The sequence below is a fragment of the Ammospiza nelsoni genome, chromosome 5 (assembly GCF_027579445.1).
Source record: "Ammospiza nelsoni isolate bAmmNel1 chromosome 5, bAmmNel1.pri, whole genome shotgun sequence".
NCBI classification, from domain to species: Eukaryota; Metazoa; Chordata; class Aves; order Passeriformes; family Passerellidae; genus Ammospiza; species Ammospiza nelsoni.
This window is the reverse complement of record NC_080637.1, coordinates 1,782,547-1,809,239: the sequence shown is the minus strand read 5'-3', so window position 1 is coordinate 1,809,239 and position 26,693 is coordinate 1,782,547. Positions and strand designations below refer to the sequence as shown.

Here is a 26,693-nt window from a genome sequence, read left to right as displayed (position 1 = left end):
CCCCTCAGCTCCGTGGCCTCGTCGCCACCTCCCTCCTCCTCCTGCTGCCCATGGGGGATTTGGGGGATCAGAGGGTCCCTGTGTGGCCCTTGCCCAGTGCATCCCAAAGCTCCACCTTTTTATGGGATCATTAAAAATCCATGGGATCATTAAAACTCCCTCATCCATGGATTTCATTCCCAGTGAAATCTGCCAGGAGTTTTTAGGAGGGCCCCAATCTGTGCCTTCCCAGCATTTTCTGGAGCATTTTTTGGGGTCTCTCCCTGCTTTTCAGTACATTTGGAATCATGGAATTTAGGTTGGAAAAGCCCTTCAAGATCATTGAGTCCAGCCCTGCCTAGGCCACCACTGCCCCATTGTCCCCAAGTGCCACATCCACATGGATGTTAAATCCCTGAGGGATAGGGACTCCACCTCTGCCCTGGGCAGCCTTTTTGGGAAGGAATTGTCCCAAAATCCACCCTGAGGCTGCACTGAGGCCATTCCCTCTGCTCCTGTCCCTGTTCCCTGTCCCCTCCTGGCAGGGACTTGTGCAGAGCCACAAGGGCCCCTGAGCCTCCTTTGCTCCAGGCTCAGCCCCTGCCCAGCTCCCTCAGCCCCTCCTGGTTCTCCAGACCCTTCCCAGCTCCCTCAGCCCCTCCTGGTTCTCCAGGCCCTTCCCAGCTCCCTCAGCCCCTCCTGGTTCTCCAGACCCTTCCCAGCTCCCTCAGCCCCTCCTGGCTCTCCAGGCCCTTCCCAGCTCCCTCAGCCCCTCCTGGTTCTCCAGACCCTTCCCCAGATCCTTTGGCCTTTTCAGCTTTTCCAGCTTTCCCAAACTTTCAGCTTTACCAGTCCTTCAGAAGCTCCTGGAAGCTCGGGCATGGCCAAATCCTTTGCTGAAACTTCTCAGCACAGGATGGTGCGGAGATTTTGGAATATTTTGGAGATTTTTGGAAGATGTGACTGCTCTTTCTCCCTAGATGTGCTCAGTCTCAAATATTCCTCCCCAGGACAACCCTTTATGGTTTTACACCCCCAGAGTAGCTGGATCAGGGGCTAAACTCTCCAAGCACTGCTCTCCCCTGGCTTTGGGAGGTCACAGAGCACCCACTCTCCATGGGGATGGCTCCAAGGGCCAGGAGGAATCATCTGAAATATCAGCAGGAATCATCTGGAAATATCAGCAGGCTCTGGGAGGCACCAGTCCTGCTCAGCCTCGCCAGTGTTGACTCAATGTTTTATTTTGATCAGGTTTTCCAGCCCTTGCCCCAGGCGCTGTTAATCCTCGCTCTGTAACCTTTAAAGAGAGAGGTTTTCGTGTTCTCTGCAATGATTTTCATGGCCTGGACAGGGATGTCTGAGTAAAGAGATTAATTCAATTTTCCCAAACTGGAAATGGACTGAAAAACTGAGAGGCTTCATTGACTTTTCCTCACTGGGTTTGTGGCGTGGTGGAGAAACAATCAATGGAGTGAACTTCTCACCAGGCAGAACCTGGTGTTCCCATTTCCAGGCTCAGGAAAATAGGAATAAACATTTTTTAAAAGTCAGTATTGGCCAGAACACATTCCTCCTCAGCCTTAAAACCACCAGGATATATTCTCCTGGAAATGAGTTCCAAACAAATCCCTCATTTATCCCCGAGGTGACAGTCTTTTGCTGATATGTGCTTTCTTCTGGAGACTAATAAGTTTTGAATGTCTTTGGGGAGGGGGAGGGAAAAAAAAAACCTATCAAAGTAATTACTTTGTGTTCCCAAGCTCCTTATTTGTGTAGGTGCCTGTGTGTTTATCTCCCTCTGTCATGCTGCATTGCTAATGGTAATTAAAGGCAAGGGATTTTTCTTGCTGGGAGTTTTTTTCTTCTTATTTTCCACCTTTAGTGGTTTTGGCCTCGGTGACGATGCTCTGCCACTGGCCAGTCACTTGTGGAAGTGCTTTAATAGAAGGTCTGAGTTGGAATCCCAGCTGGAATTGGATAATTTAATTTACCCAGACCTGTGCAATGTGAGGTAGGCACTGGTTTTTCAGGCTAAGGTTTAACAGCACATCCTGGAGGTGCCAGTCCTGGTGGCCACTGTCCTCTCTGTGGTGGCTCTGGGAAATCAGGGAGAACTCGTCAGTATTTGCTTTATTTACACTGAATTTGGGTTGGGGGCAGCAGAAATACAGAGCAAACCCATGTGGCCTGTGGTTGGCAGTGGGGTGGGGTGTGTTACGTTGATTTGGATATTTAATTTATCCAGGAATTGGATCATTTAATTTATCTAGGCCTGTGCAATGTGAGGTGGGCACTGTTTTCTTCAGGCCAAGGTTTGACAGCACATCCTTGATGTGTCAGTCCTGATGGCCATTGTCATCCCTGTGGTGGCTCTGGGAAATTGTGGAGAACTCCTCAATATTTGCTTTATTTGCACTGAATTTGGGTTGTGGGTGGTGGCAGCAAAAATGTGGAGTGAACTCACATAGTCCATGGTTGGCATGGTAGCTTTGATTTTTTAAGATTTCCTAAGCCTTCTGATGTTGACATTCTTGTAGCAAACTCTCTCACAGACTTTCTGTAAATAACTCATTGTTTTGCATTCATTTATGGAGGAGGAGAAATTTGATGGGCTGTTGGTTTGTCCAGTGTCATTGGAGAGGTGGCACTGTCACCCTCCAGCCCACTGTCACTTTTGGAAATCTATAAATGTTGGAGTTGGAAATGGGATCCAGTGGAACTGGAAATGGGATCCAGGGGAATTGGAAATGGGAGTCAGGGAACTGGAAATGGGATCCAGTAAGAATTGGAAATGGGATCCAGTGGAACTGGAAATGGGATCCAGTGGAATTGGAAATGAGAGGGAAGGGAAGGGAAGGGAAGGGAAGGGAAGGGAAGGGAAGGGAAGGGAAGGGAAGGGAAGGGAAGGGAAGGGAAGGGAAGGGAAGGGAAGGGAAGGGAAGGGAAGGGAAGGGAAGGGAAGGGAAGGGAAGGGAAGGGAAGGGAAGGGAAGGGAAGGGAAGGGAAGGGAAGGGAAGGGAAGGGAAGTGTTGAAGTGAGGGGAGAACGACCATCCTATAATGCATCGAACTCGACTTTATTGATCGATCAGCCAGTTTAAATAATAGTGATAATGAACTTCATGCATATTCCAAAATCCAGGTATATAATAGGCTAACAGAGAAAACTCTAACCACTCCTTTTGTTTTACAATACCGTTGATTGTTTACACAAAATAAAACCAGTGTTCCCACTGTGATATGAACGGTTCCCAAAACTTCCATATCTGTTCCCAGGGTGCCATCTTTTCCCAGAGAGGGTGTTTCACTTGTTATGGGAAGACAGCCTGAGAACCTTATTGTTTATACAGTGATGCCTGAGAGAGACTAATTGTTTATAGAAGTCAGGCTGGGAACTGCTTTGGAACTGCTTCACAGCTACCTGTTACTTTTCTCTCAATTGCATGGCTTCATGGCCTTTTTCCTCAAGCCATGCCTGAACTAAACTCTCCACAGGGAAGGGACCAATTCCTGGTGGGATAGGGGAGCGAAAAAGGAAACTGAGGAAAGGACAGGAGCAGCAGAACTGAGAGGACCAACAGGGTCAAGCTATGGCACACATTGGGTTGGAGCAGGGATGGCAGGAGGTGTAGCCCAGGAACAGCCAGGCTCCAGCTCTTTAAATTGTTCAGGGGAGGTCTGGACTGGATTTAGGAACATTTTTTTCCCCCAGAAAGGGTTCCAAATCACTGGCACAGCTGCCCAGGCAGTGGTGCAGTCACCATCCCTGGAAGAGTTCAAAACCACGTGGATGTGTCATGTGGGGATAAGGGTTAGTGGTGACCATGGCAGTGAAGGGGTTGCACTGGACACTTAAATTTTGGCAGGTTGAGACACATTCCTCTGTAATTAATTACATTTTAATCAGCAGGATCTTTAATTCATTGACTTTTGGTCTGGCTTGGAGGCTTTAGCCAAATTAGGGCTGGTGGTGAGTCCAGGTGCAAAGCCACACATTCAGCTGGTAACCTAAATAATCCTAAATAATCCTAAATAAGGATTTCTACAGCTGCATTCTGCAACCAGGAGTTTCTTCCTTCACCTTCTGTGAGGATCCATGCCTGGGGATGGATCTGTAACATTCCCAGCTATGACGTCTTATCCTCAGGGTTTATTCCCAAAAAAAGTCCCAGGATGGATTTTCCACCTTTCAGATGCTGAGAGCTGGGGCTGCCCCTGCTGGGAACACCCAAGGACCTTCCTTTGGCACTGAAGGATTGATTGATGATTATGGGGGGAATTTGCCCTCATGCCAGGGAATGTTCTCAACAATCAGCCATCTCCTGGCTCTGGGATCACAGAATCATGGAATGGTTTGGGTTGGGAGGGACCAATAATCCCCCTTCCTCCTAAAATCTAATCCAAATCTCACCTCTTTTAGTTTAAAACTTTCCTTTTGTCCTGTCACTATCTGTGGCCTGTGTAAAAAGTTGCTTTCCATCTTTTTTTTATTTTATTCATTAATTCTCTTTAAGGATTTAAGGCTGCAGAGAATTTGGGAGGTAACCAAGATTTTGTGGGCTCTGTGGAGTCACTTGGGGACAAGATGCCCCTGAGCATTTTCTGACCCATGGAGGAACAGCTCCACATCAGCTTTTTCCCTCCCTTTCCCCCATTTTCTCCCTTTTCAACTGTGCAATAACACAGATTCTTTGGGGCAATCACAATAAACAATAAAACCCTCCTAAAATCTAATCCAAATCTCACCTCTTCTAGTTTAAAACTTTCCTCTTGTCCTGTCACTATCTGTAGCCTGTGTAAAAATTTGCTTTCCATATTTTTTTTAATTCATTCTCTTTAAGACTGCAAAGACTTTGGGATGTAACCAAGATTTTATGATTTCATGGGCCCTGTGGAGTCACTTGGGGACAAGATGCCCCTGAGCATTTTCTGACCCATGGAGGAACAGCTCCACATCAGCTTTTTCCCTCCCTTTCCCCCATTTTCTCCCTTTTCAACTGTGCAGTAACACAGATTCTTTAGGGCAATCACAATAAACAATAAAACCCTTCCTCCTAAAATCTAATCCAAATCTCACCTCTTCTAGTTTAAAACTTTCCTTTTGTCCTGTCACTATCTGTGGCCGGTGTAAAAAGTTGCTTTCCATCTTTTTTTTCATTAATTCTCTTTAAGACTGCAAAGAGTTTAAGGTCTAACCAAGATTTTATGATTTCATGGGCTCAGTAGAGTCAGTTGGGGACAAGATGCCCCTCAGCATTTTCTGACCCATGGAGGAACAGCTCCACATCAGCTTTTTCCTTTCATTTCCCCCCTTTTCTCCCTTTTCACCTGTGCAGTAACATCTTCTTTGGGGCAATCACAATAAACAATAAACCCCTCACAATAAACCCTTTCCCTCTAAAATCTAACCCAAATCTCACCTCTTCTAGTTTTAAACTTTCCTTGTGTCCTGTCACTATCTGTGGCCTGTGTAAAAAATTGCTTTCCATATTTTTTTTTAATTCATTCTCTTTAAGGATTTAAGGCTGCAAAGAGTTTGGGATGTAACCAAGATTTTATGGGCTCTGTAGAGTCAGTTGGGGACAAGATGCCCCTCTGCATTTTCTGACCCATGGACAAACAGCTCCGCATCAGCTTTTTCCCTCCATTTCCCCCCTTTTCTCCCTTTTCAACTGTGCAGTAACGTCTTCTTTGGAGGATTCAGCCTCCCCCGTGGTGTTCCCCAGGAGCTTTCCCAGGAAAGGCGTGATCCCCCCAAGCTGGATTTTGTGTGATTTCCATAATTACCCTCTGACCTCCACCCTCCAGCAGGATGAGACAGCCCAAAAGGAGAGCTGTGATTAAAAAAACCAAAAAGAAAAACCAAAAAAACCCCAAATAAACTGAGAAATTATTCTTGAAGTGCCAAAGGCGAGAGGCTGCGGGGCAGGAACGAGCGGGGAATGCAGATCAGGCAACGCCGTCTATCCAAGGTGGAGCCTCTACCATTAAAAATTCTGACTCAAATGCAGTAAACGTGGAGGGAAGGAGGTGAATTATTGATGGCGAGCAGGGATTACCATATCTGACAGATGGAGACTGTCTGAGAACATTTTGCAGAGTGGCATCTGCACCATGCCTGATTGGCGTCCCTGAACTTTCGCGCGTCAGATGTCGGATATCAACACACAAACTCTGATGTAGCAATTAAATCTGTCCTCTGATGAACCTGGGCCTCGTAGCCAGGAGAAATCCACACATTCAGAGGATGTCCAAATGCCTCAATTCTCATTTTTTAGGGAGCTTTTGAATAATTGCATCCAGAGCACTGCATTGAACACACACACGTAAATTGATGTCGATATATTTAAATATATCCAGGAAATTATGTGCAGCTTATGATGTCTTACTCCAATTTTACTGAGGGCTGCAAAGCTCCTCTTGTCTTTCATCATTTGTATTCCAGATTTGAGCTCAAATAATACAGAGAAGCTCTAAACTTCAGCTGCCACCTCACATCACAGAGGTGCATTAACACCTAAAGCTGAAATGGGTCTCTCAAGTGGATCTTCTCCTAAGGAAGTTGTAAATCAGACAGAATTCCGCCTTGTCATGTGTGGAAAAACAAAGAGGAGAAGGAAAAGTGCAAATAAGAGCAAGTTTGATGCTTTGGTGGGAAACAGTTTGGATTGGGAAGAATCAAGATATAAAATATGCTTTTTTTGATAGGATTTAATAGGCTTTTTTTAATAGGATTCAGTGCCTCAGATCCTGGGTTGTTTTCCTAAGCCCAGCCCAATGTGGGAAATAGGTAAATTTTTCTGCCATCTGTTAAAAGTGGGGTGCTGGGGGAAATGCAGTTTTCCTTCATGGAGAATGTGCAGATTTTGGGAACCATCAGGAAAATGTGCTTTGAGTCCCTGGAGGGGCTTTCAGGAGTGGAATCTGGAATTGGTTACTCGAGATCATCACTGTTAGGAAAAATATCTTCACCCAAAGAAGGGCAGGGCTGGAATATCTGTCCCTGGAGGGATTGAAAGCCTTGTGGTTGTGACATCTGGGGACATGGTCAGTGGTGGCCTTGGGAATGGTTGGACTGGATGATCTCAAAGGGCTTTTCCAGCCTGAATGGTTCTGTGATTCCATGATTTTGTGGGGTGGAATCCACCCTGTTGGACACACAAGGAGCTCCCCTCACAGAATGGATGAGGTTGGAGGGACCACGGTGGGGTCCTTGGTCCTTCTCACCCTCAGAGCAACCTTTGAGAGAACAGAGAAGTTCTGGGTTCAATGTCTCCAAAGTGCCTGAGGAAGTTCTCAAATGGGAATTGCGAGAGGTCGAAAAAACTTGAAAAAAATTAATAAATTACTACAGAAAACTCCATGTTCAGCTCTCACAGCAGAGTCCTTTGGGGAGCCTGGAGGGTTTGTGCAGTTGAAGATGTGTCTCTGGGAGGAGATGAAAAGCAGTTCAGAGACTTGCTGTGCTTTTGATGGCTCTGAACTACTCCACCATCCAGAAGCAGTGCAGGGACTCTCTTCTCTCTCTCTGTGGGGACCAGTTTTGTTTCCAAGGAGCTGCAGTGGAGTCAGTCCATACAAAGTGACATTCAAGTGACACAACTCCAGGATATTCCATGAGTAAAACTTGTTTTTTCCATGCAGTGGAGAGTGGAGATAGAAACCCCATGTGTTCTGGGTTTTGCCTGGACTGACATTGCCTTGATAATATTTTCATTTAAAATGCTCAGATTTGTGCTGTCTGGCAAAAAAATACTGTAGTGAAGCTCTGTTGGGTGAAAAAGTTGGGATAATTGGAGCTAAACCCACCAGGAATGGCCAGCAGATGCCACAGCTGTGCTGCACACAGCAGTGTGGGAGCTGCTGTTTTAGGGGTGGTGGGCTTCAATCCTTCTAAATCCGACTTCTGCCCTCAGAATGATTAAGAGGGAGAAGCAGTTTCAACCAAAAATGCTGGAAATGAGCAGCAGCTGCCCATAAAAACCTGTGGCCTCAAACCTGGAGGTTTCCAAGATTGGTAGATGTTGAGATGAAATGTTCCTCGGGCCAGTGGCCAGCAGAGAAAGCAAGGAGCAGAGGGTTGCAGCTCTGAATCCCTCATCCAGGAGATCCACAGCTCCATGCTGATGGCCACCACTTCTGGACATCTCAAATTTTGGCACTGAATCCATCCTGGTTTCTTTCTGCCATAGTTACTACACTGACTCAATGGTCCTGACCACAGCCTACCACAAGAAGATGTTGACTTGTTGGACCCAAACACAACCTATCCCAAGCAGACATTGACTTGTGGACCCAACCATGACCTAGCTGTTTTTCTTGGCTGACTTTGACTTGGAAATCCAACCATGACTTACCACAGGCTGACATTGACTTTTGGAACTCAACCATGGCCCCTTACAGGCAGACATGGCTTGTGGAACCCAACCATCACCTACTGCAGGCAAAATTGACTTGTGGAATCCAACCATGGCCTACCCCAGGCAGACATTGACTTTTGGAACTCAACCATGGCCTACTACAGGCAGATATTGACTTATTGGACCCAACCATGACCTCTTACAGGCACACATTGATTTGTGGAACCCAAACTCAACCCACACCAGGCAGACATTGACTTGTGGAACCCAACCATGACCTACTACAGGCAAAATTGACTTGTGGAACCCAACCATGACCCACTCCAGGTAGACACTGACTTGTAGAACCCAACCATGACCTACCCCAGGCAGACACTGACTTGTAGAACCCAACCATGGCCTGCCACAGGCAGACTTTGACTTGGAAACCCAACCATGACCCACCTCAGGCTGACTTTGACTTGTGGAACCCAACCATGATCTACCCCAGGCAGATATTTCAAATAGGAGTTTCCTCAAGCCAGGTCTCATAAGCTCTTGAAGATCTATTTCACACCCAAGATGGCTCAGCTACCTTAGAAGGCATAAAATCAGCAGGATGGCTTCTGTGGCAGTGTTGGAAACAAAAAAGTTTTAATAAAAAGCAAAATAACAAAAAACTTTACAGGGAAAAACCGATCCAGGTGCAAGAGGCCCTCCTGTCCATGGTAAAACACCTCACAAAAGCCATTGGTTTCTTTGTTCTCCTCTTTTTCTAGTAAATTGCCCAGGTGGGACTTTTTGGCTCCTGTCCAATTGGCCATCCTTAAATTTGAGGTGAAGTCTCCCAGGTCCTATGAGGTGTCTTTTTACTCAGTCAAGGAGAGAAACTTCTGGGTTTATTTCCTTTTTAAGGAGACAAAGGATAGTTTTGTCACTCTGTCAACAAGGGGCACATCCCTATAGACATTGACTTGTGGGCCCAACCATGGCCTACTACAGGCTGACATTGACTTGTTGGACCCAAACCCAACCTACCCCAGGCAGACAATGACTTGTTGGACCCAACCACGACCTACCACAGGCAGACATTGACTTGGAAACCCAACCATGGCCTACCCCAGGCAGACATTGACTTGTGGAACCCAACCATGACCTACCCCAGGCAGACATTGACTTGTGGAACCCAACCATGACCTTTTACAGGCAGACATTGACTTGGAAACCCAACCATGACCTACCCCAGGCAGACATTGACTTGTGGAACTCAACCATGACCTACCCCAGGCAGACATTGACTTGGAAACCCAACCATGGCCTACCCCAGGCAGACACTGACTTGTGGAACTCAGCCACAGCCTACCACAGACTGACTTTGATTGTTGGACCCAACCATGACCTACCCCAGGCTGACACTGACTTGTGGACCCAACCATCACCTACCCGTTTTTCTTGGCTAACTTTGACTTGTTGGACCCAACCATGACCAACCCCAGGCTGACATTGACATGGAAACCCAGCCATGACCTCTTACAGGCTGACACTGACTTGTGGAACCCAACCATGACCTACAGACATTGCCTTGAGGGCCCTGCTTGAGCTTCTGCCCCAGTTCTGTCCCCATCCCGGGCAGATCCCATCGTGTCCTTCACCCATCAGCAGCTCCCAGCCATTCCTGGTTTATCCAAGCTCAGCTGGCACCGCCTCCCCAGTCACATCCAGTTCCACCTCACCTGATCCTAAATAAATTGGAAGGTTGCCACAGTGATTGTTGTTCCCAAAGGGAAGGGAAAATTGTGGGATTTTTTGCTGACTGGAGCAATCTCTGCTGCACTTTTGTGGAAGTGCTGACTCCCTCTTCTTTCAGGCTGCATTCGTTTCCACCTTCCCTCCAATTTATGCATGAGGCAAGGGGAAAAAAAAATCCCTTAATATTCCTTATAAACTGGCAGATGGTATCGATAATTTTATTTATTTTTTTTTACTATATGCAGTAAAATGCAAATGTGTGTGGCTTATTTGCAAATGCTGGCATTAATAACTGATATTTAAACAGGTCAGATTAACACTTTTACTGATCTATTAAAAAGATTCCTTTCCAATCATTTGCACACTCAAAATCAATTTTAGTACGACATGTAAATTGAATTTAATTTTTTTATACAAAATTGCATTTATCTTCCTGAGCCATTAAATTTACTATTTAATATGTACTTTCCAGCTCACTTGGCTAGAATTTCATTGCTCTTTATCTGTATAAATTTAATTAGCCTTGATATCATCAGTATATTATAGAACTAATTAAAGATTTAGATAAGTGCTGAGGGTGCTTGTTTAATACCCTATAAAGTTCCATTTGGAGAGGGAGAATTTCCATCTCTCATTAGGATCAGTTTGGAGCTACAAGGAGTGGCTCAGACATTGTGGGTTTTTTTTTGGTTTATTTTTTTGAAGAATTATTTAATGGGCTTTAATGGGTTTATCCTCCCTTTGAAAAGCTGTGTAATTGCTGTGTCGCGCTGCACGCTGGGAGGGGGCTCAGGGATTGGGTGTCAGTGCTCTGTGGGGACGCTCAGGGATCCCCATGCCCTGAATCCCGGGCTTGCTGAGGTGGGAAAAGCCCTCCAAGGTCACAGAATCCATCTTGTCACCAGCCCTGAGTGGCACCTGCTTGGACACCTCCAGGGATGGGCACTCCAGACCCATCCAACCTTTTCCAATGTTTACCAACTTTTCCCATCCAACAGTTTGGGAGAAGAATTCCAGATGGATTAAGGGAGCAGGGAGAGTTCAGTTTTGTCCTAAATAATGAGGAAATTCCTTTTGATCTCTCTGTTTTACCAACTTTTTCCACGAGGAAATTCCTTCTGATCTCTCTGCTTACCAACTTTTTCCATGAGGAAACTGTGGTGGTGTTCACAGGGGTCCCAGGACGAGGGAAGGGATGAGGATCTGACTCCATGTTTAGAAGGCTGATTTATTATTTTATTATATATTTCATATTAAAACTACACTAAAAGAATAGAAGAAAGGATTTCATCAGAAGGCTTGAAAGGAATAGGAAGAATGATAATAAAATCTTGTAACTCTCAGAGAGTCCAAGCCAGCTGACTGTGATTGGCCATTAATTAGAAACAACCACATGAGACCAATCCCAGATGCACCTGTTGCATTCCACAGCAGCAGATAATCAATGTTTACATTTTGTTCCTGAGGCCTCTCAGCTTCTCAGGAGGAAAAATCCTGAGGAAAGGATTTTTTCATAAAATGTGTCAGTGACAGGAAATTCCTTCTGATCTCTCAGTTTACCAGCTTCTTCCATGAGGAAATTCCTTATAATCTCTCTGTTTACCAACTTTTTCCATGAGGAAATTCCTTCTGAGCCTCCCCTGGAGCTCCTGTTCCCAGCAGGGCAGGGAAAAGGAAATAAGAAGGAAATATTAATGAGGAAATAACAGCTAAGGCAGATAACTATCAGGATAAAAAGGAGGAGGGAGAACAGGAGAGAGCTTTCAGAAGAGTGGTGATGTTCTGCACGTCCCTTCCCCTTCCCTTTGCTAATTAATTCTGCGTTTAAGAACTGATTTCTCATCTGCGTTTGACAAAAAGCTCTGCAGTGGTGACAAACCCAGTGACAGAGCTGCACGTGGCACCCAGAGGTGTTGGCTGGGAGGGTTTTTATCCAAAATGGCTTTTTCTGTATAAAAAGCAGCCCCAAGGTGAGCTGACTGATATGTAGGGCTTCATTCGCTGTCTCTGTGGTTTAAACTTTAAAAGGGAAAATAATTGGATTTTCTAACGAGGCTGTTTCTAATTAGAAGGCAGTGCTTGTGCCCTTTTGAATAAATACACCTGTTTTTCTTGCCTGGCTCTGTAGTGATGAGAGCTCTGTGTGGGTGCTGAGCAAGGGGTGAGGGCTTCCCACCTCTGATACTTTTTCCTGCCTTGGATTAATGACTTAATTTTAATTATTCTCCCAGCTTTTTTAAAAAAAACCACATTATTATCCTTCCATCACTTGATTATTTATTAAGGGCTGTGATTTGCTACCACAGGAGCGTGGAGCACCACTGTACTCCAAATTCACTTTTATTTCTTCCTCTCCTGCTTTGTTTCCTTTCCCAGATCATTCCCCATCTTGGAATTTTGCACATTTTTAGGTTTTTAATGGGGGTTTTCACGTTCTTGTGCTTTTTTATGTTCTTGTGAGCACGGCCCCAGAGCCACCTGTGCCTCCTGCCCCAAATTGTGCCATGTGATGGGGCAGCTGCTTGCCAGGGGCTGTGGGTGAGGTGAGCACAGAGGAGGTGGAGATCACAGGGATGGGAACATTTTTGGCCTCATTTTGGGGTTTTCAGTCCACAGAGCCGTGTAGGAGAATGTCCAGGCCTTGGTGTGGTGTCAGAGAGGAGCTGAGGGTGACCAGTACAGCAAAACCATCCCTGATGTGACCTCCCCTAAAGCACTTTGGGCTCTTCTGGAGGCACAGAAGGAACATTCCCACTGGTGTCCCCAGAACTGCTCCAAGTTGATGGAAAATCAAGGAATAAATCTGCAGGAAAGTCTATCAGGATTTACATTCCCTCACAGGGGATTTACAACTCCCCCCACCATGGAGCCATGTAGGAGAATGTCCAGGCCTTGGTGTGGTGTCTGAGGGGAGCTGAGGGTGACCAGAACATAAAAACCATCCCTGATGTGACCTCCTCTAATGTTCAGAACCACTTTGGGTTCCTCTGGAGGCACAGAAGAAACATTCCCGTTGGTGTCCCCAGAACTGCTCTGGGTTGATTAAAAATCAAGGGATAAATCTGCAGAAAATCAATCAGGATTTACATTCCCTCACAGGGGATTTACAGCTCCCCCCGATGGAGCCATGTAGGGGCTTCTTCCTCACCCCAGGCACTCAGGAGAAGCATCCAGGCCTTGGTTTGGTGTCTGAGGGGAGCTGAGGGTGACCAGAACAGCAAAACCATCCCTGATGTGACCTCCCCTAAAGCACTTTGGGCTCTTCTGGAGGCACAGAAGGAACATTCCCACTGGTGTCCCCAGAACTGCTCCAAGTTGATGGAAAATCAAGGAATAAATCTGCAGGAAAGTCTATCAGGATTTACATTCCCTCACAGGGGATTTACAACTCCCCCCACCATGGAGCCATGTAGGAGAATGTCCAGGCCTTGGTGTGGTGTCTGAGGGGAGCTGAGGGTGACCAGAACATAAAAACCATCCCTGATGTGACCTCCTCTAATGTTCAGAACCACTTTGGGTTCCTCTGGAGGCACAGAAGAAACATTCCCGTTGGTGTCCCCAGAACTGCTCTGGGTTGATTAAAAATCAAGGGATAAATCTGCAGAAAATCAATCAGGATTTACATTCCCTCACAGGGGATTTACAGCTCCCCCCGATGGAGCCATGTAGGGGCTTCTTCCTCACCCCAGGCACTCAGGAGAAGCGTCCAGGCCTTGGTTTGGTGTCTGAGGGGAGCTGAGGGTGACCAGAACAGCAAAACCATCCCTGATGTGACCTCCCCTAAAGCACTTTGGGCTCTTCTGGAGGCACAGAAGGAACATTCCCACTGGTGTCCCCAGAACTGCTCTGTGTTGATTGAAAATCAAGGGATAAATCTGCAGAAAAGTCCATCAGGATTTACATTCCCTCATGGAATGGTGTCCTGAGGGTGGTGTCCCTTGTTTTAGGGTTGCAGCTGCAGTTTGGGATGAGCAGTGGTTGGAAAGGGGAACTGGATCCATCCCGGGAAGATCCATCCCTGTCCAAGGCCAGGTTGGAGCAACCTGGGATAGGGATGTTGTCCCATTTGGGATTGGATGATCCTTAAGGTGACTTCCAACCCAACAGGGGTTGAAAAGAGGAACTGGATCCATCCCTGAAAGTCTCCAAAGCCAGTTTGGAGCAACCTGGGATGGGGATGTTGTCCCATTTGGGATTGGATGATCCTTAAGGTCCCTTCCAACCCAGCAGTGGTTGGAAAGAGGAACTGGATCCATCCCTGGAATTGTCTAAGGCCAGGCTGGATGGGGCTTGGAGCAACCTGGGATGGGGATGTTGTCTCATTTGGGATCAGATGATCCTTAAGGTCCCTTCCCACCCAGCAGTGGTTGGAAAGAGGAGCTGGATCCATCCCTGGAAGTCTCCAAGGCCAGGTTGGAGCAACCTGGGATAGGGATGTTGTCCCAGTTGGGATTAGATGATCCTTAAGGTCCCTTCCAACCCATCCCATGTGTGATTCCATGAAAATGGAAGCTGTCGCCTCCCATCCCTGTTTCCCATCTCGTCGTCAGGAGCTCCCACATTTGCAGATCTTTGATTTAAAATGCTGCTCACTGATGTGTGTGTGTGTGCAAACATCCCCTCAGCCTTCACCAGGTGCAGAGATTACAGTAATTGCTGCTTCACCTGCGTTTGCCTTCGGTGTTCTGAGCTTTCAAAATTCCCTTTGCAAGCTCCTGCCTGGGACTCATCCCTCCTGCCCCATATCCTGGGCCTGTGACCACCCTCAGCTCGCCCCCATTCCCAGCTCTAATAACTCCAAAGGGAAAATCCCATGGGATTTTCTTCTTTCAGCCAGGCCTGAAAATCCATTTCTTCTGCATTACTTGACTGAAGTCAACAATTTCAGTCACCTTCACTGAAGTCAACAATTTTTGCTGTTTTTTCCTTTTTTTTTTGCACTCACTCATCCCTCTCTATATTTAAACGTCGTGGTTCCACCACGATCTTCAAATATCAAAACTGAGTGATTTTATAACCACAGCTTTGGTCTTTGTTATCATCTTCAGTTTTTGGCTTGTCCTACCTGGTTTTTTGTAAAATCCCAGAATTTGGGTTGGAAAGGACCTTAAAGATCATCCCAAGCCCCTGCCATGGGCAGGGACACCCTGTCCCAGGGTGCTCCAACCTGGCCTTGGACACTTCCAGGCATCCAGGGGCAGCCACAGCTCCTCTGGGAATTTTGTTCCCCACCCTCATCATGAAATCTTCCTTCTATCCTGTCTCCCTGTCCCCTCATTCAGTTTTAATCCACATTTTCCATAAGTGGTTCCTACTTAACCTTTCTGACTTTCCGATTAGAGCAGCAATTCCGGGTGCTGCCAAAGCTCCTCCCTAATCCCCCAAAAGAGAGGGAGATAAGGGACAGAATTCACATTTCTCCTTTTTCTTGTTCCCTTTGGCTAATTCAGTGCCCAGACTGGAATTCCTGTTCCTGCCTGATGCAGAGCAGGCCCCCAGCCACGCCAGGAAGGGATAATTAAAGTGGGATCCTTTATTCTGAAACATCTCCTCCTCTGAAGAGGAGATCAAGTTATTCTCAGGGAAATCAGGATTTCATTTGGAATTCACCTGGCCACCTTTTGAAAACTTTTTTTTTTTTTTGGGGGGGGGGTTAGAGGTGAACATTAGCATTTAAATGGAGAATGGTATTAATAGCCCTCAGAGGAGCTGGGCTCATCCTCATTGCCTTTCCTGAGATTTTTTTTTTCCCCTCCGAAATGAGAAAGCTTCTTAATTTTTATTCTCTTTCTCCAAGAACAGAGTTCAAGAGGCCATTTTTTAATATGGGTATCTATAGATATATAAGCTCAAAATGCCTCCGTGCAGAATGGGTTCGTGGTTGGCAATCTGCTGTAGTTTCTTTCAAAAGTGCTGCTGAAAACCCAACAAAACAAACTGGTTTGGGGGTCAGGTGGATTCTGCACTTTTGGTTTGCCTGGTTTTGGATGGTTTTTTGGATGTTTTTTTGGATGGTGTTTTGGATGGTGTTTTGGATGGGTTTTTGGATGGTTTTTTGGATGGCTTTTTTGGATTTTTTTTCCTGCAGCTGGGAGCCATTTCCGTCCCATTATAGGGATATGTAACTTCCCCTGTCTGCTCTTAGCACCGAGCTGTTCCTCCTGTCATGGTGGATCTTCAGGGGCAATTCCAGATGGATAAAGGGAGCGGGGAGAGTTCAGTTTTGTCCCAAAAAATGCCCCAAAAAAACTTCAAGGCAGCTTTGGACCAAATCCCATTGCCAGTGGTCAGAGGAACAGGCCATGGGTGTCTTGGTTGGGATGTGTGCCCATCACATTAAAAATGGATGTAATTTTTTTAAAAAATTAACAAACCTTTGTCATCCAAACCATCAGAATTAGTTAATTATACTGTTTGAGCAGGATGTTAATGATTTGGGATCCCTCAGGCAGTTCTTCACTCCTCGTTCCCCAAAATGTGCCATCAACACTGGGCTGGATGCCCATGAAGAAGTTTTTGACCATCCTGAAGAGCTGAAAGCCTGGAGCAGATCAATTCCCTTGTAAAGAGAAGCTCTTATTCCACAGGAATTTGGGAGAAGAGTTCCTATGGAATAAGAAGAACCTTCCTAAGAAGAACAGGTCCCTAAGGACCTGTTCCATGGTTTTTTGTGTGTAAAATCTCTCCTGTCAGATCAGCCCAACAAAACCCATCAGTGCTTTTCAGCATAACACAAATATGTAAACATGGAAATAAAAGGATTTCCCTGTTGGAATGAGCCCCTGGGACACTTTGTTCCCATCAGCTGCATTCCCACAATCCTAGAATGAGTTGGATTGGAAGGGACCTCCAAAATCATCCCTGCCATGATAGGGACACCTTCCATGTGCTCCAAGCTGCATCCAACCTGGCCTAGGACATTCCAGGGATCCAGGGGCAGGGAAGTTTTGCTCCAAAGTAGAAAATCTGTGGTCTTTCCAATGTGACAGAGCACCTTAAAGGAAAAAAAGCACCTAAAAGGAAAAATAAAAAAAGAATCTTAGAATGATTTGGGTTGGAAGGGACCTCCAAAATCATCCCTGCCATGGTGGGGACACCTTCCATGATCCCAGGCTGCTCCAAGCCCTGTCCAACCTGGCCTAGGACATTCCAGGGATCCAAGGGCACGGAAGTTTTGCTGCAAAGTAGAAAATCTGTGGTCTTTCCAATGTGACAGAGCACCTTAAAGGAAAAAAAAGCACCTAAAAGGAAAAATAAAAAAAGAATCTTAGAATGATTTGGGTTGGAAGGGACCTCCAAAATCATCCCTGCCATGGTGGGGACACCTTCCATGATCCCAGGCTGCTCCAAGCCCTGTCCAACGTGGCCTTGCACATTCCAGGGATCCAGGGACACGGAAGTTTTGCTCCAAAGTAGAAAATCCATTGTCTTTCCAATGTGACAGAGCACTTTAAAGGGACAAAAGCACCTAAAAGGAAAAAAAAAAAAATCTTAGAATGAGTTGGGTTGGAAGGGACCTCCAAAATCATCCCTGCCATGCCATAATCCAGGCTGCTCCAAGACCCATCCAACCTGGCTTTTGACATTCCAGGGATGCAGGGGCAGGGAAGTTTTGCTTCAAAGCAAAAAATCTGTGGCTTTTTTAATGTGACAGAGCACCTTAAAGGAAAAAAAAAGCACCTAAAAGGAAAAGAAACATCTTAGAATGAGTTGGGTTGGAAGGGACCTCCAAAATCATCCCTGCCATGGGACATCTTCCATCACCCCAGGCTGCTCCAAGCCCCATCCAGCCTGGCCTTGGACATTCCAGGCATCCAGGGGCAGGGAAGTTTTGCTCCAAAGTAGAAAATCCATTGTCTTTCCAATGTGACAGAGCACCTTAAAGGAAAAAAGGGCTAAAAGTGCACAAACTGACCACTGGACAAGCCCAGCAGCACAGCCCCATCCTCTCCTCACCTGTCCCAAATCTGAGGTGACTGAAGAATTCCTGCCCCTCACAAACACAGGACTCATCTGTCACTCTTCTCGGGATCAGATTATTTTTTAATTAAAAAATTTCCTCTCTAGAAGAAAAGGGGAGCAGGCGAGGCAGCAGGGAAGGAGCACAAGGTGTGCATTTTTAATTGGGTGCAATTAAAAACCTGCCGCTGTGCCACGGCAGCGCCCGCGGCCAGGCCCGATTTGCATGAGTAATTATTCACTCCATTACGGAGCCTGCTCAACTTTGCCTCCCTTGTCTTTGAAAGTATTAATAAATATTGATCAGACGCTCTCCTGTTTGCCTTCGCCCGAGCAGCTCTGATGGACTCAGCCTCTGATGTTATCAAATAATGAAATATGAAAGAGGGAGTGGGACAAGCCTCTTGTTCTGTGATTTTTTATTTAGGCTCTTCATTTTCCTCTCACAAGTGTGTTTGTCCCTGCCATTAGAAACCCTCTTTTGATTGTCAAGAGGTGGCTGAGGGAAGCGAGTTGTAAAGGATGGAGGGAATAAATAAATGGAGGACAGTGAGGGGAATCTGCTCCATGGAAAGCTCCAGATTCACTTTAAAAGTAGGCCAACTCCTTTGTGGTTTTAAAGTCGAGGTTTAAAAACCAAGGAAAACAGTTAAAAGTTATCAAAAGCTCGGTCTGTCATCTGACAAATAGGTTAATAAATAATTATGTGGGATTAGCAAAGCTAAGCAAAGAGCAAATTTAGCTCCCCAAGATCTCTTTTGGTTTTAATGTGGGCACAGGGAAGGACAGGGAAGCTGATTTACCCTTCCCAGACCATCAGCCTGGGCAGGAAAAGCTCCCAGGGCTCAGCCAGGGGATACCTGGGGGCAGAAGAGAGGAGCTCAAAGCAGGGGTGGAACTGGATGGGCTTTCAGGTCTCTTTCAACCCAAACCATCGTGTGAGTCTCAGTAAAGGGAATTTTTATCACTTTGACTTTAAGACCTGCCCATGTTGGGTGCCCAGAGCAGCTGGGGCTGCCCCTGGATCACTGGAAGTGCCCAAGACCAGGCTGGACAGGGCTTGGAGCCCCATGGGATGGCAGAAGATGCCCCTGACCATGGCAGGGAGTGGAACAAGAGGAGCTTTGAGATCCCTTCCAACTCAAACCCCTCTGGGATTTTAGGATGACGTTCAGCAGGAAGATGTCTGTGCTTTGTTCAGCTTTCTCTGCTCATGGAAGTGTTGAATAAAAGCAACAGCTCGTGGAATTCTGCAAAAGCAAAGGTCTGGCACATTGTCACGATCCGTCCTTACGAACGCGTTTTGGGATGGTTCGTGGGGTGATCTCAGGGTGCAAAAAAACAACACAGCACAGGGGATTTGCAGTGATAATCAAAACAAATGCAGCTTTATTGAATGACCACAGCAAAATGTGATAGAGGGATTAAGGGAGAGAAGAAGAGAGAGAGAAAGAGGGGGATATAGCTACCAACATAGAAACAAAGTCCTTTGGTCCAGTCTCTCACAAACATCTTTTATGAAAAATCCTTTCCTTAGGATTTTTCATCCTGAGAAGCTGAGAGGCCTCAGGAGCAAAATGTAAACAATGATTATCTGCTGCTGTGGAATGCAACAGGTGCATCTGGGATTGGTCTCATGTGGTTGTTTCTAATTAATGGCCAATCACAGTCAGCTGGCTCGGACAGAGAGCCAAGCCACAAACCTTTGTTATCATTCTTTGCTGTTCTATTCTTAGCTAGCCTTCTAAGGAAATCCTTTCTTCTATTCTTTCAGTACAGTTTTAATGTAATATATATCATAAAATAATAAATCAGCCTTCTGAAACATGGAGTCAACATTCTCATCTCTTCCCTCAGCCTGAGACCCCTGTAAACACCGTCACACTAGTCCAGTCGAGGATCCACCTGTTATGTCAGGGACATCTCAAAATCACTCACTAACTCAGAGGTTTTTATTATGATAATTCTATTGGAAATTGTGAGGGGGGGGAAACAGATACAGTAAGGAACAGATGTAACAGGCAGTCCATGTTCTCAGCAGTAAACAAGAGCCATTGTTTTCATAGTCCAGTGGTCACACCTGCAGGCAAACATCTCGCTTCGGTCAGCTTTGGTCCCACACACACCTGCCCTGGGTTGGGGGTGTCAGTCCCATCCTTGGAAGGAGCAGAGGGGCCTTTCCACATGGGGGTTCCGTGTCTCAGTCCTTGATGGAGAGGCTCCTTACATCCCAGTCTGTCATGGTGGTTGTAAAACAGGTGAGGGTCTGCTGGGGGGTTCCACCCAGAACTCAGGAGAAGTCCAGCCAGGCCGAGAGCTGGGACAGCTTCCAAGGCTGTTGTTGCAAAAAGGGCACGGTGCCCTGTAGGAGCGTTGGGGGGCAGCATGGTCGGGATGGACGGAGGTGAGAGATCTCTGCAGCCAGGTCAGGAATTTGGGGTTCATTGCACAGGGCCTGGGTGCAGGGCCCTGCTGGGATTTGGGGTTTATTGCACAGGGCCTGGGTGCAGGGCCCTGCTGGGATTTGGGGTTTATTGCACAGGGCCTGGGTGCAGGGCCCTGCTGGAGCTGGAGCAGGCCCGAGAGAAGAGAGGGGGAGAGACAATGAGAGGGTGAGAGAGTAAGGGAGTAAGAGAGTAAGAAAGCAAAAGCATAAGAGAGTAAAAGGGGTAAGAGAGTAAAAGGCAAGAGGGCGAAGTTCCCGTCACAATACCATAAATCTTCTTCTGTGTTGAATATTCTAATTGTCACTAACCAATCTAGTACAAGATACAAATCCTACAGCATTTACATCCAGCCTATAAGAATCACTACATTACCACACTGTGTTACATTTTAAACCCTAAAAACTCCTCTTTGGGCCCTTCTGCCAAGCTGTAGGGTCTGCTCTGACCCTTGGGCCTGTCTGCAAGCAGAGGGAATTGTTCCATCACAAGGGGATCACCTTCAGCTGACCACACCATTGTTTTCCAGTTGTTCAGTAACTAAAGGATCTCAAAGCTTGCTTTCATTTCAGTCTCGCCTATAGTTTCCATATTCTCAAAATCTTTTGCCAGACAATCATATTGATAAGGCTTTCCTACTTCACCTTCCCCAACAGTGCCTCCTTCTTCTTCTCATTGGGCTCAGTGTAGCACACAGCAAACAAGACCTGTGAACAACAGCCTAGCACTGTGTTCAGCTCTCAGGGCCCTTGTCATGTGTAATTTTCTCCTTCAGACCCAGAGATTTTAGACAGGGGGAGGTTTTTCTTCAGTGGTCCCCAAATGACAATCGTGGGGCAGATGAGGGAAAATTCCGACACCATCCATGTGAGACACAGAACCCTTCAGTTCTTGTTGTCAGGAATCTCACAGCCATCCAGCAGCAGGGCTGAGCAGGGTGTTTTTCTCTCTGCAGGCAGTACTACGAGATGCTCTACAACACGGCAGACGAGCTGCTGAACCTGGTGGTGGACCAGGGCGTGAAGTACACGGAGCTGGAGTACATCTACGCCCTGAACCTGCTGCACCGCAGCCAGACGGGCGTGGGCGACCAGACCATGCAGAACATGAGGCTGCAGCGCCTCAAGGAGATCATCTGCGAGCAGGCTGCCATCAAGCAGGCCACCAAGGACAAGAAGATCACCACTGTGTGAGGCCCTCTGCCACCTCCCTCACCCGAGGCCAGCGGGCGGCACCTCCGAGTTTGTTTTTTGTTGGTTTTGTTCTGTTTTAATCAAAGATAAAATGGGAATCTTCTGGGCATCGTGGTGAGGAGGGAAATGCCATTTGAGATTTGGGTGGTTTTGGTGTGTGTCCATGTAACGCTTCTTTCATGTTCTCCCAAAAGAACAGCAGCAGGAGCCCCAGCGGGGTTTGGGGTGGGATATTCGGCTTTGCTCTGTTGCTGCTGCTTTGCCTTGAGATGTAAAGGGAGCTGTGGGGTGGGAAAAGGGAAAATTGGGTCTTGGAAGTTTAGACCACACTAAATAATCCCTGCCAGTCAATGCCAGGCTTGTTGATCACACGTGGGATCTCGATGGTTTGGAGATCTTTTTCGGAGCCTGCTCAGCTCTGCCCGTGCTCCCTCCAGGCTGTTCCCACGTGAAGTTTCCTGCTGTTTCCCCTGCTCAAAGCTGGGGTTGTTTATTCCTTCAGGTGGCGATCAGGCAGTGCTGCACGTGGGAGGTAACACGGGACCATTTGTTTCCACTTCTTCTCTTTCATTATCCCGGAGCCATCTGGCGCCGGCTCCTGCAGCGCCAGGCGGGGGGGGATGCGGGAAAAAATTGCCAATATAAAATAACAAAATAACAAAAAAGCTTCTTTTTCTTGTCCTGAACGTCATCTCTGAGTCCCCCCAGCTCCAGGGGTATTTTGTGGCTGTCATTTGATGCACTGGAAGGATTGGCAGGGTTGTGTAGCTCAGCACCAATGATCAGCAAGGGCAGGAGGGCACACCCAGGGCACACCCAGGGCACCAACTCTGCCCTGCCCTGACCCTTTAAATTCACCTGGAAAAAGGTTCCTTATTCCTCCAAAATCTGAATCCACTGCACTTGTATTTGCCACAAAAACTGGGGACCCAGCTGGGTTTCCTGTGCTGGGAAAGGTTCTCTCTGAGCTGTAGGTGCTTTGTGTGTCAACCTTGAAATTGCAGAATTAAAGGATTTTTAAAATCCCTGGTGGTTTTTCTGGCTGTTTTTAAGAACTCTCATTCCTGAGGTGTTTAAAAGATGCCTTTCCAGGCCCAAATTCGGTGTTCTCCAAGGCTCCACCAGTGTGGAAATGATTTTCTGAGGCACTCAGTCCAGTCCTCAGCTACCATGGACCAACTCCAGAGGCTTCTCATCATCCATGTAAGACACAAAACCCATCAGTTCCTGTTGTGAGGAATCTTCCAAGCTTTTTTCCCCTCCTTTTATTCATAATCCCTCCTTTTTTCCCCTCCTTTTATTCTTAATCCTTCCTTTTTCCCCTCCTTTTATTTATAATCCCTCCTTTTTTCCCTCCTTTTATTCATATTTTTCTCATGCCAACATTGGCCATTAACTGCAGGAGTTCCTCCCTTTCCCTGAGGGGTTTGCAGGAATGGGGAGAATTCCATGAGGGATGGAGATGGGATGTTTCTGGGTTCACAGATCTGTGTTCACCTGCTCAGACACGGCCACATGCAGGTCCTGGAATGTTGGATATTTCCTACAAGGACTTTGGAAAAAGGAAAAGCAGCTGCCTGGGACAAGGAAATGAGATTTCCTTGTCCCTTGTCCTTGCTTGGTACAAGCAAATCCCATTTTGGACCCTTTGAGGTGTGAAAATGATGTGTGAGGAGCTCTGAATTCAGACTGGGCTGCTGTGTGCTGGTGTGCAATTGGTTAATTATTAATTTCTTAATAATCTGAGGCTCTGCTTTGCTGATCTCAGGCTTTGCAGTCCACATTTCCCTCCCACCCAGCAGCTGTGCTGGTGGGGGCCGGGACAGATTGGATAAAACCAGGAAAATCTCATCTTTGGGAGTATTTTTGAGTCTAAAACAAATGATTTAAATTGTTTTTCCTTGAGCTGCTCCTCACATTGCCCATGAGGAGTGAACAGGGCAGCAGGGACACTCAGAGACTCACCTACAGCAGGTGGAGAGGAAAGAGAAGATTTTTCCATTGAGGTCATTAATGTTTACAATTAACTGGTGTCTCCTCAAGAGCTCAGACTCTCAGTCCTCTCCAAACCTTCACGAGGGAAGTGAATATTCCAAGGGATCACACCAAGGAGAAAGGCAGGAGCAGCGTGTGGAATGTGGGAATCCAGACCCCAAGCACCCCACAGACATCCCCTGCTCCAGCTCCCTCTCTACACCACAAGAACGTTGGACTCCATCATCTCAGAAGTCTTTTCCAACCTTAATTCCAGGATTCTTCCTTGCAGCAGCATCGTGGAATCCCTATCAGAGGATCCTCACGGAATATTTTTTCCTGGCAATGTGGTTTGGAATGAAGCACGTTTCCTTCCCACCAGGAGGGTAACACACCATGGATGTTGTGATTTTGAAGCACAGAAATCAGGTTGTTTATCACAGAGAGTTGTTCAGCCTGGAGAAAAAGAGGCTCAGGGGGCACCTCCTCACTGCCTACAACTCCCTTACAAGAGGTTGTAGCCAGGTGGGATTTGGTTTCTTCTCCCCTAAGCAACGGGGAACAGCCTCAAGTTTTACCAGGAGATTGGAAATGAGGGAAAAGTTCCCCTTGCAAAGGCTCTGAATGTTGGTGTTTGTTCCAAACCCCCTCTCACTAACAGGAGATACCTCAAGTTTTATCAGGAGAGGTTTAGATTGGAAATGAGGGGAAACTTCCCCTTGCAAAGTGTGTTGGTGTTTGTTCCAAACCCTCTCTCACTAATCAGGTTTTACCAGGAGAGGTTCAGATTGGATATGGGGGAAAAGTTCCCCTTGCAAGGACTCTGAGTGTTGGTGTTTGTTCCAAACCCCCTCTCACTAACAGGAGATCCTGTGGGTGTGGGGAAGAGATTTTGGGAACAATTTTTGTTTACAGAGCTGGGCTGTGGGTAGAGACAATCTGTTGTGGTTGGGAGTAAATAACTCCTCAGACAACCCCCTCACCGTGTCCCCACACCCCCTCAGCATCCCTCTGCAGCCACACTCTTCCTCTTGGCTTCCTCTGGGACACCTGAGGCTCCTGAGGGGTTTGGGAAGGCCCCTGAGGGCACATTTGGTGTTTGAAGTCCTGGACTCTCCACAGAGGAGCCACCAAATCTTTTTGGGTTTGTATCACTGAGCTGGGGTCCCTGTACGAATCACAGATGGAATGGGACTGCTGGGAATGTGCCTTGAGCTGTTTGATTTTCCAGCACCAGCCTCATTCCATGGCTATGGCAATGGGAAGATGCCCTCAGCTCACACCCCAGGCAGCAGACACAGAACTCAATGTCACAGCTCACTTTGACAGTTTTGTGACCAATCCCACACAGCAAAAGCACATTGACAGCAGTTCATCCAACCACTGTAAGCACAGGTACCTTTGGTTAAACAATGCTGGCTTATTTCAAATCCAATCCCTGCTTGTGAGCCTCAAACACAATGCACAGAGCTCCGTTATTAACTTAGAACTCCCGAATATCTCACTGATAAACTTTCCTGCAGCTTAGGGAGTTATTCTAGACAAGCATCAATACACAGACCATTGTTCTATTTGTCCTTACTTTTCTATTTTCACATAATTTTCCTGCTGACCAATCTCATGGCTGCGGCTTAGCTCCAATCACAGTTCTGCTGTCTCTGAGCTGCCTTTTGCAGCTTTCCCAAAACTTTCTGAATTTATGGATTCCCACAGGTTTGGGCCGAGCCCCACAGTCCCCATTGGAGCTCAGGTGTCCTCATGGTCCTGTCCAGCTCCATCAGGCTCTGGCTGCCCTGGATTTATCCCTTCTGAGGGATGGAACAGAAGCTCAAGGCTCCTGAAAGCCCCTTGGGAAAACTTTTCTGCCCTTGGGAAACTTTCCTGCCCTCCCAGCATTGATTTTTTCCTTTCCTGCTCTCTGGTTCCTGTTTCTCCATCCCAGCCTATGGAAATCGGTCACACGGGGCATCTATAACACATTTGCAGTGGGAGATGGTTTCCCACAGGGAAAAAAACCAAAATGGTGTTGGAAACTGTGCAAAAATCCTGGGATCCTCCTTTGTCTTTGACCTAAGCTGGGCAGAGCACGACCTACCCCAAATCTGCCCTGCAGGAGAGACCCAGTCCTCGCTCAGGGATCTCTTACAAGAGCACAGAACATCTCCAGCTCTGCATCCAGTGCTGGGATCAGCAAGATTTGGAGCTGCTGGAGAGGGTCCAGAGGAAACCATGGAGCTGCTGCAGGGCTGGAGCCAGGCTGGGAGAGCTGGGAATGTTCCCCTGGAGCAGGGAAGGCTCCAGGGAGAGCTCCCAGCACATTGCAGGGCCTGCAGGGGCTCCAGCAGAGCTGCAGAGGGACTGGGGACAAGGCCTGCAGGGACAGCACACAGGGAATGGCTCCCACTGCCAGAGGGCAGCCATGGGTGGCATCTTGGCAATGAGGAATTCCTGCCTGGGCTGGCATTGCCACAGCAGCTGGGGCTGCCCCTGATCCCTGCAGTGCCCAAGGCCAGGCTGGAGCAGCCTGGGATGGTGGCATTGGAATGGGATGGGCTTGAAGGGCCCTTCCCACCCAAACCATTCTGGGATTTGGGACACTCAGAATCCATCCCCAGGGATTTTTATGGAAGTTGGGGATGGCAAAGGGAAGGGAGACCCTTCCTGGAGTGTTGAGATTGCCAGTGAAGCCCCCAGACCCCAAAATGCCTTCCTAGAGAGGAGTCGGGGTGGGGATGGATCCAATGCCAGGCTGGGAGAGCTGGGAATGGAGGGAATTCCCTGGAGAGGGAGCCTGGGGTGGGATTTTGGGAAGGGATTCCCAGAGCAGCTGGGGCTGCCCCTGATCCCTGCAATGGCCAAGGTTGGACACTGGGGCTGGAGCAGCCTGGGATGGTGGGAGGTGTCCCTGCTATGGCTGGGGCGGCACTGGGTGATCTTTAATGTCCCTTCCAACCCAAAGCATTCCATGATTCTGTTCCCTTGCTCCAGTCCTTCCCCACAAATCCTTCTGCTGTCCTGGCATGACCCTGCAGGACACAGCAGGTCCCAGACAAAGCC

General features: G+C 47.3%; 1 protein-coding gene across 2 annotated transcripts in view; it reads left to right on the top strand.

Moving 5' to 3' along the window:
* EXOC4 (exocyst complex component 4) overlaps positions 1-22,691 on the top strand; it is a 314,456-nt gene extending 291,765 nt beyond the window's left edge. For both annotated transcript variants that reach the window (XM_059473330.1, XM_059473329.1), the window contains exon 18: positions 21,425-22,691. In XM_059473330.1, the coding sequence (XP_059329313.1) occupies positions 21,425-21,662 (238 nt within the window). In that variant the 3' untranslated portion in view covers positions 21,663-22,691. The remainder of the gene's footprint in view (positions 1-21,424) is intronic.
* Positions 22,692-26,693: the final 4,002 nt, after the last annotated feature.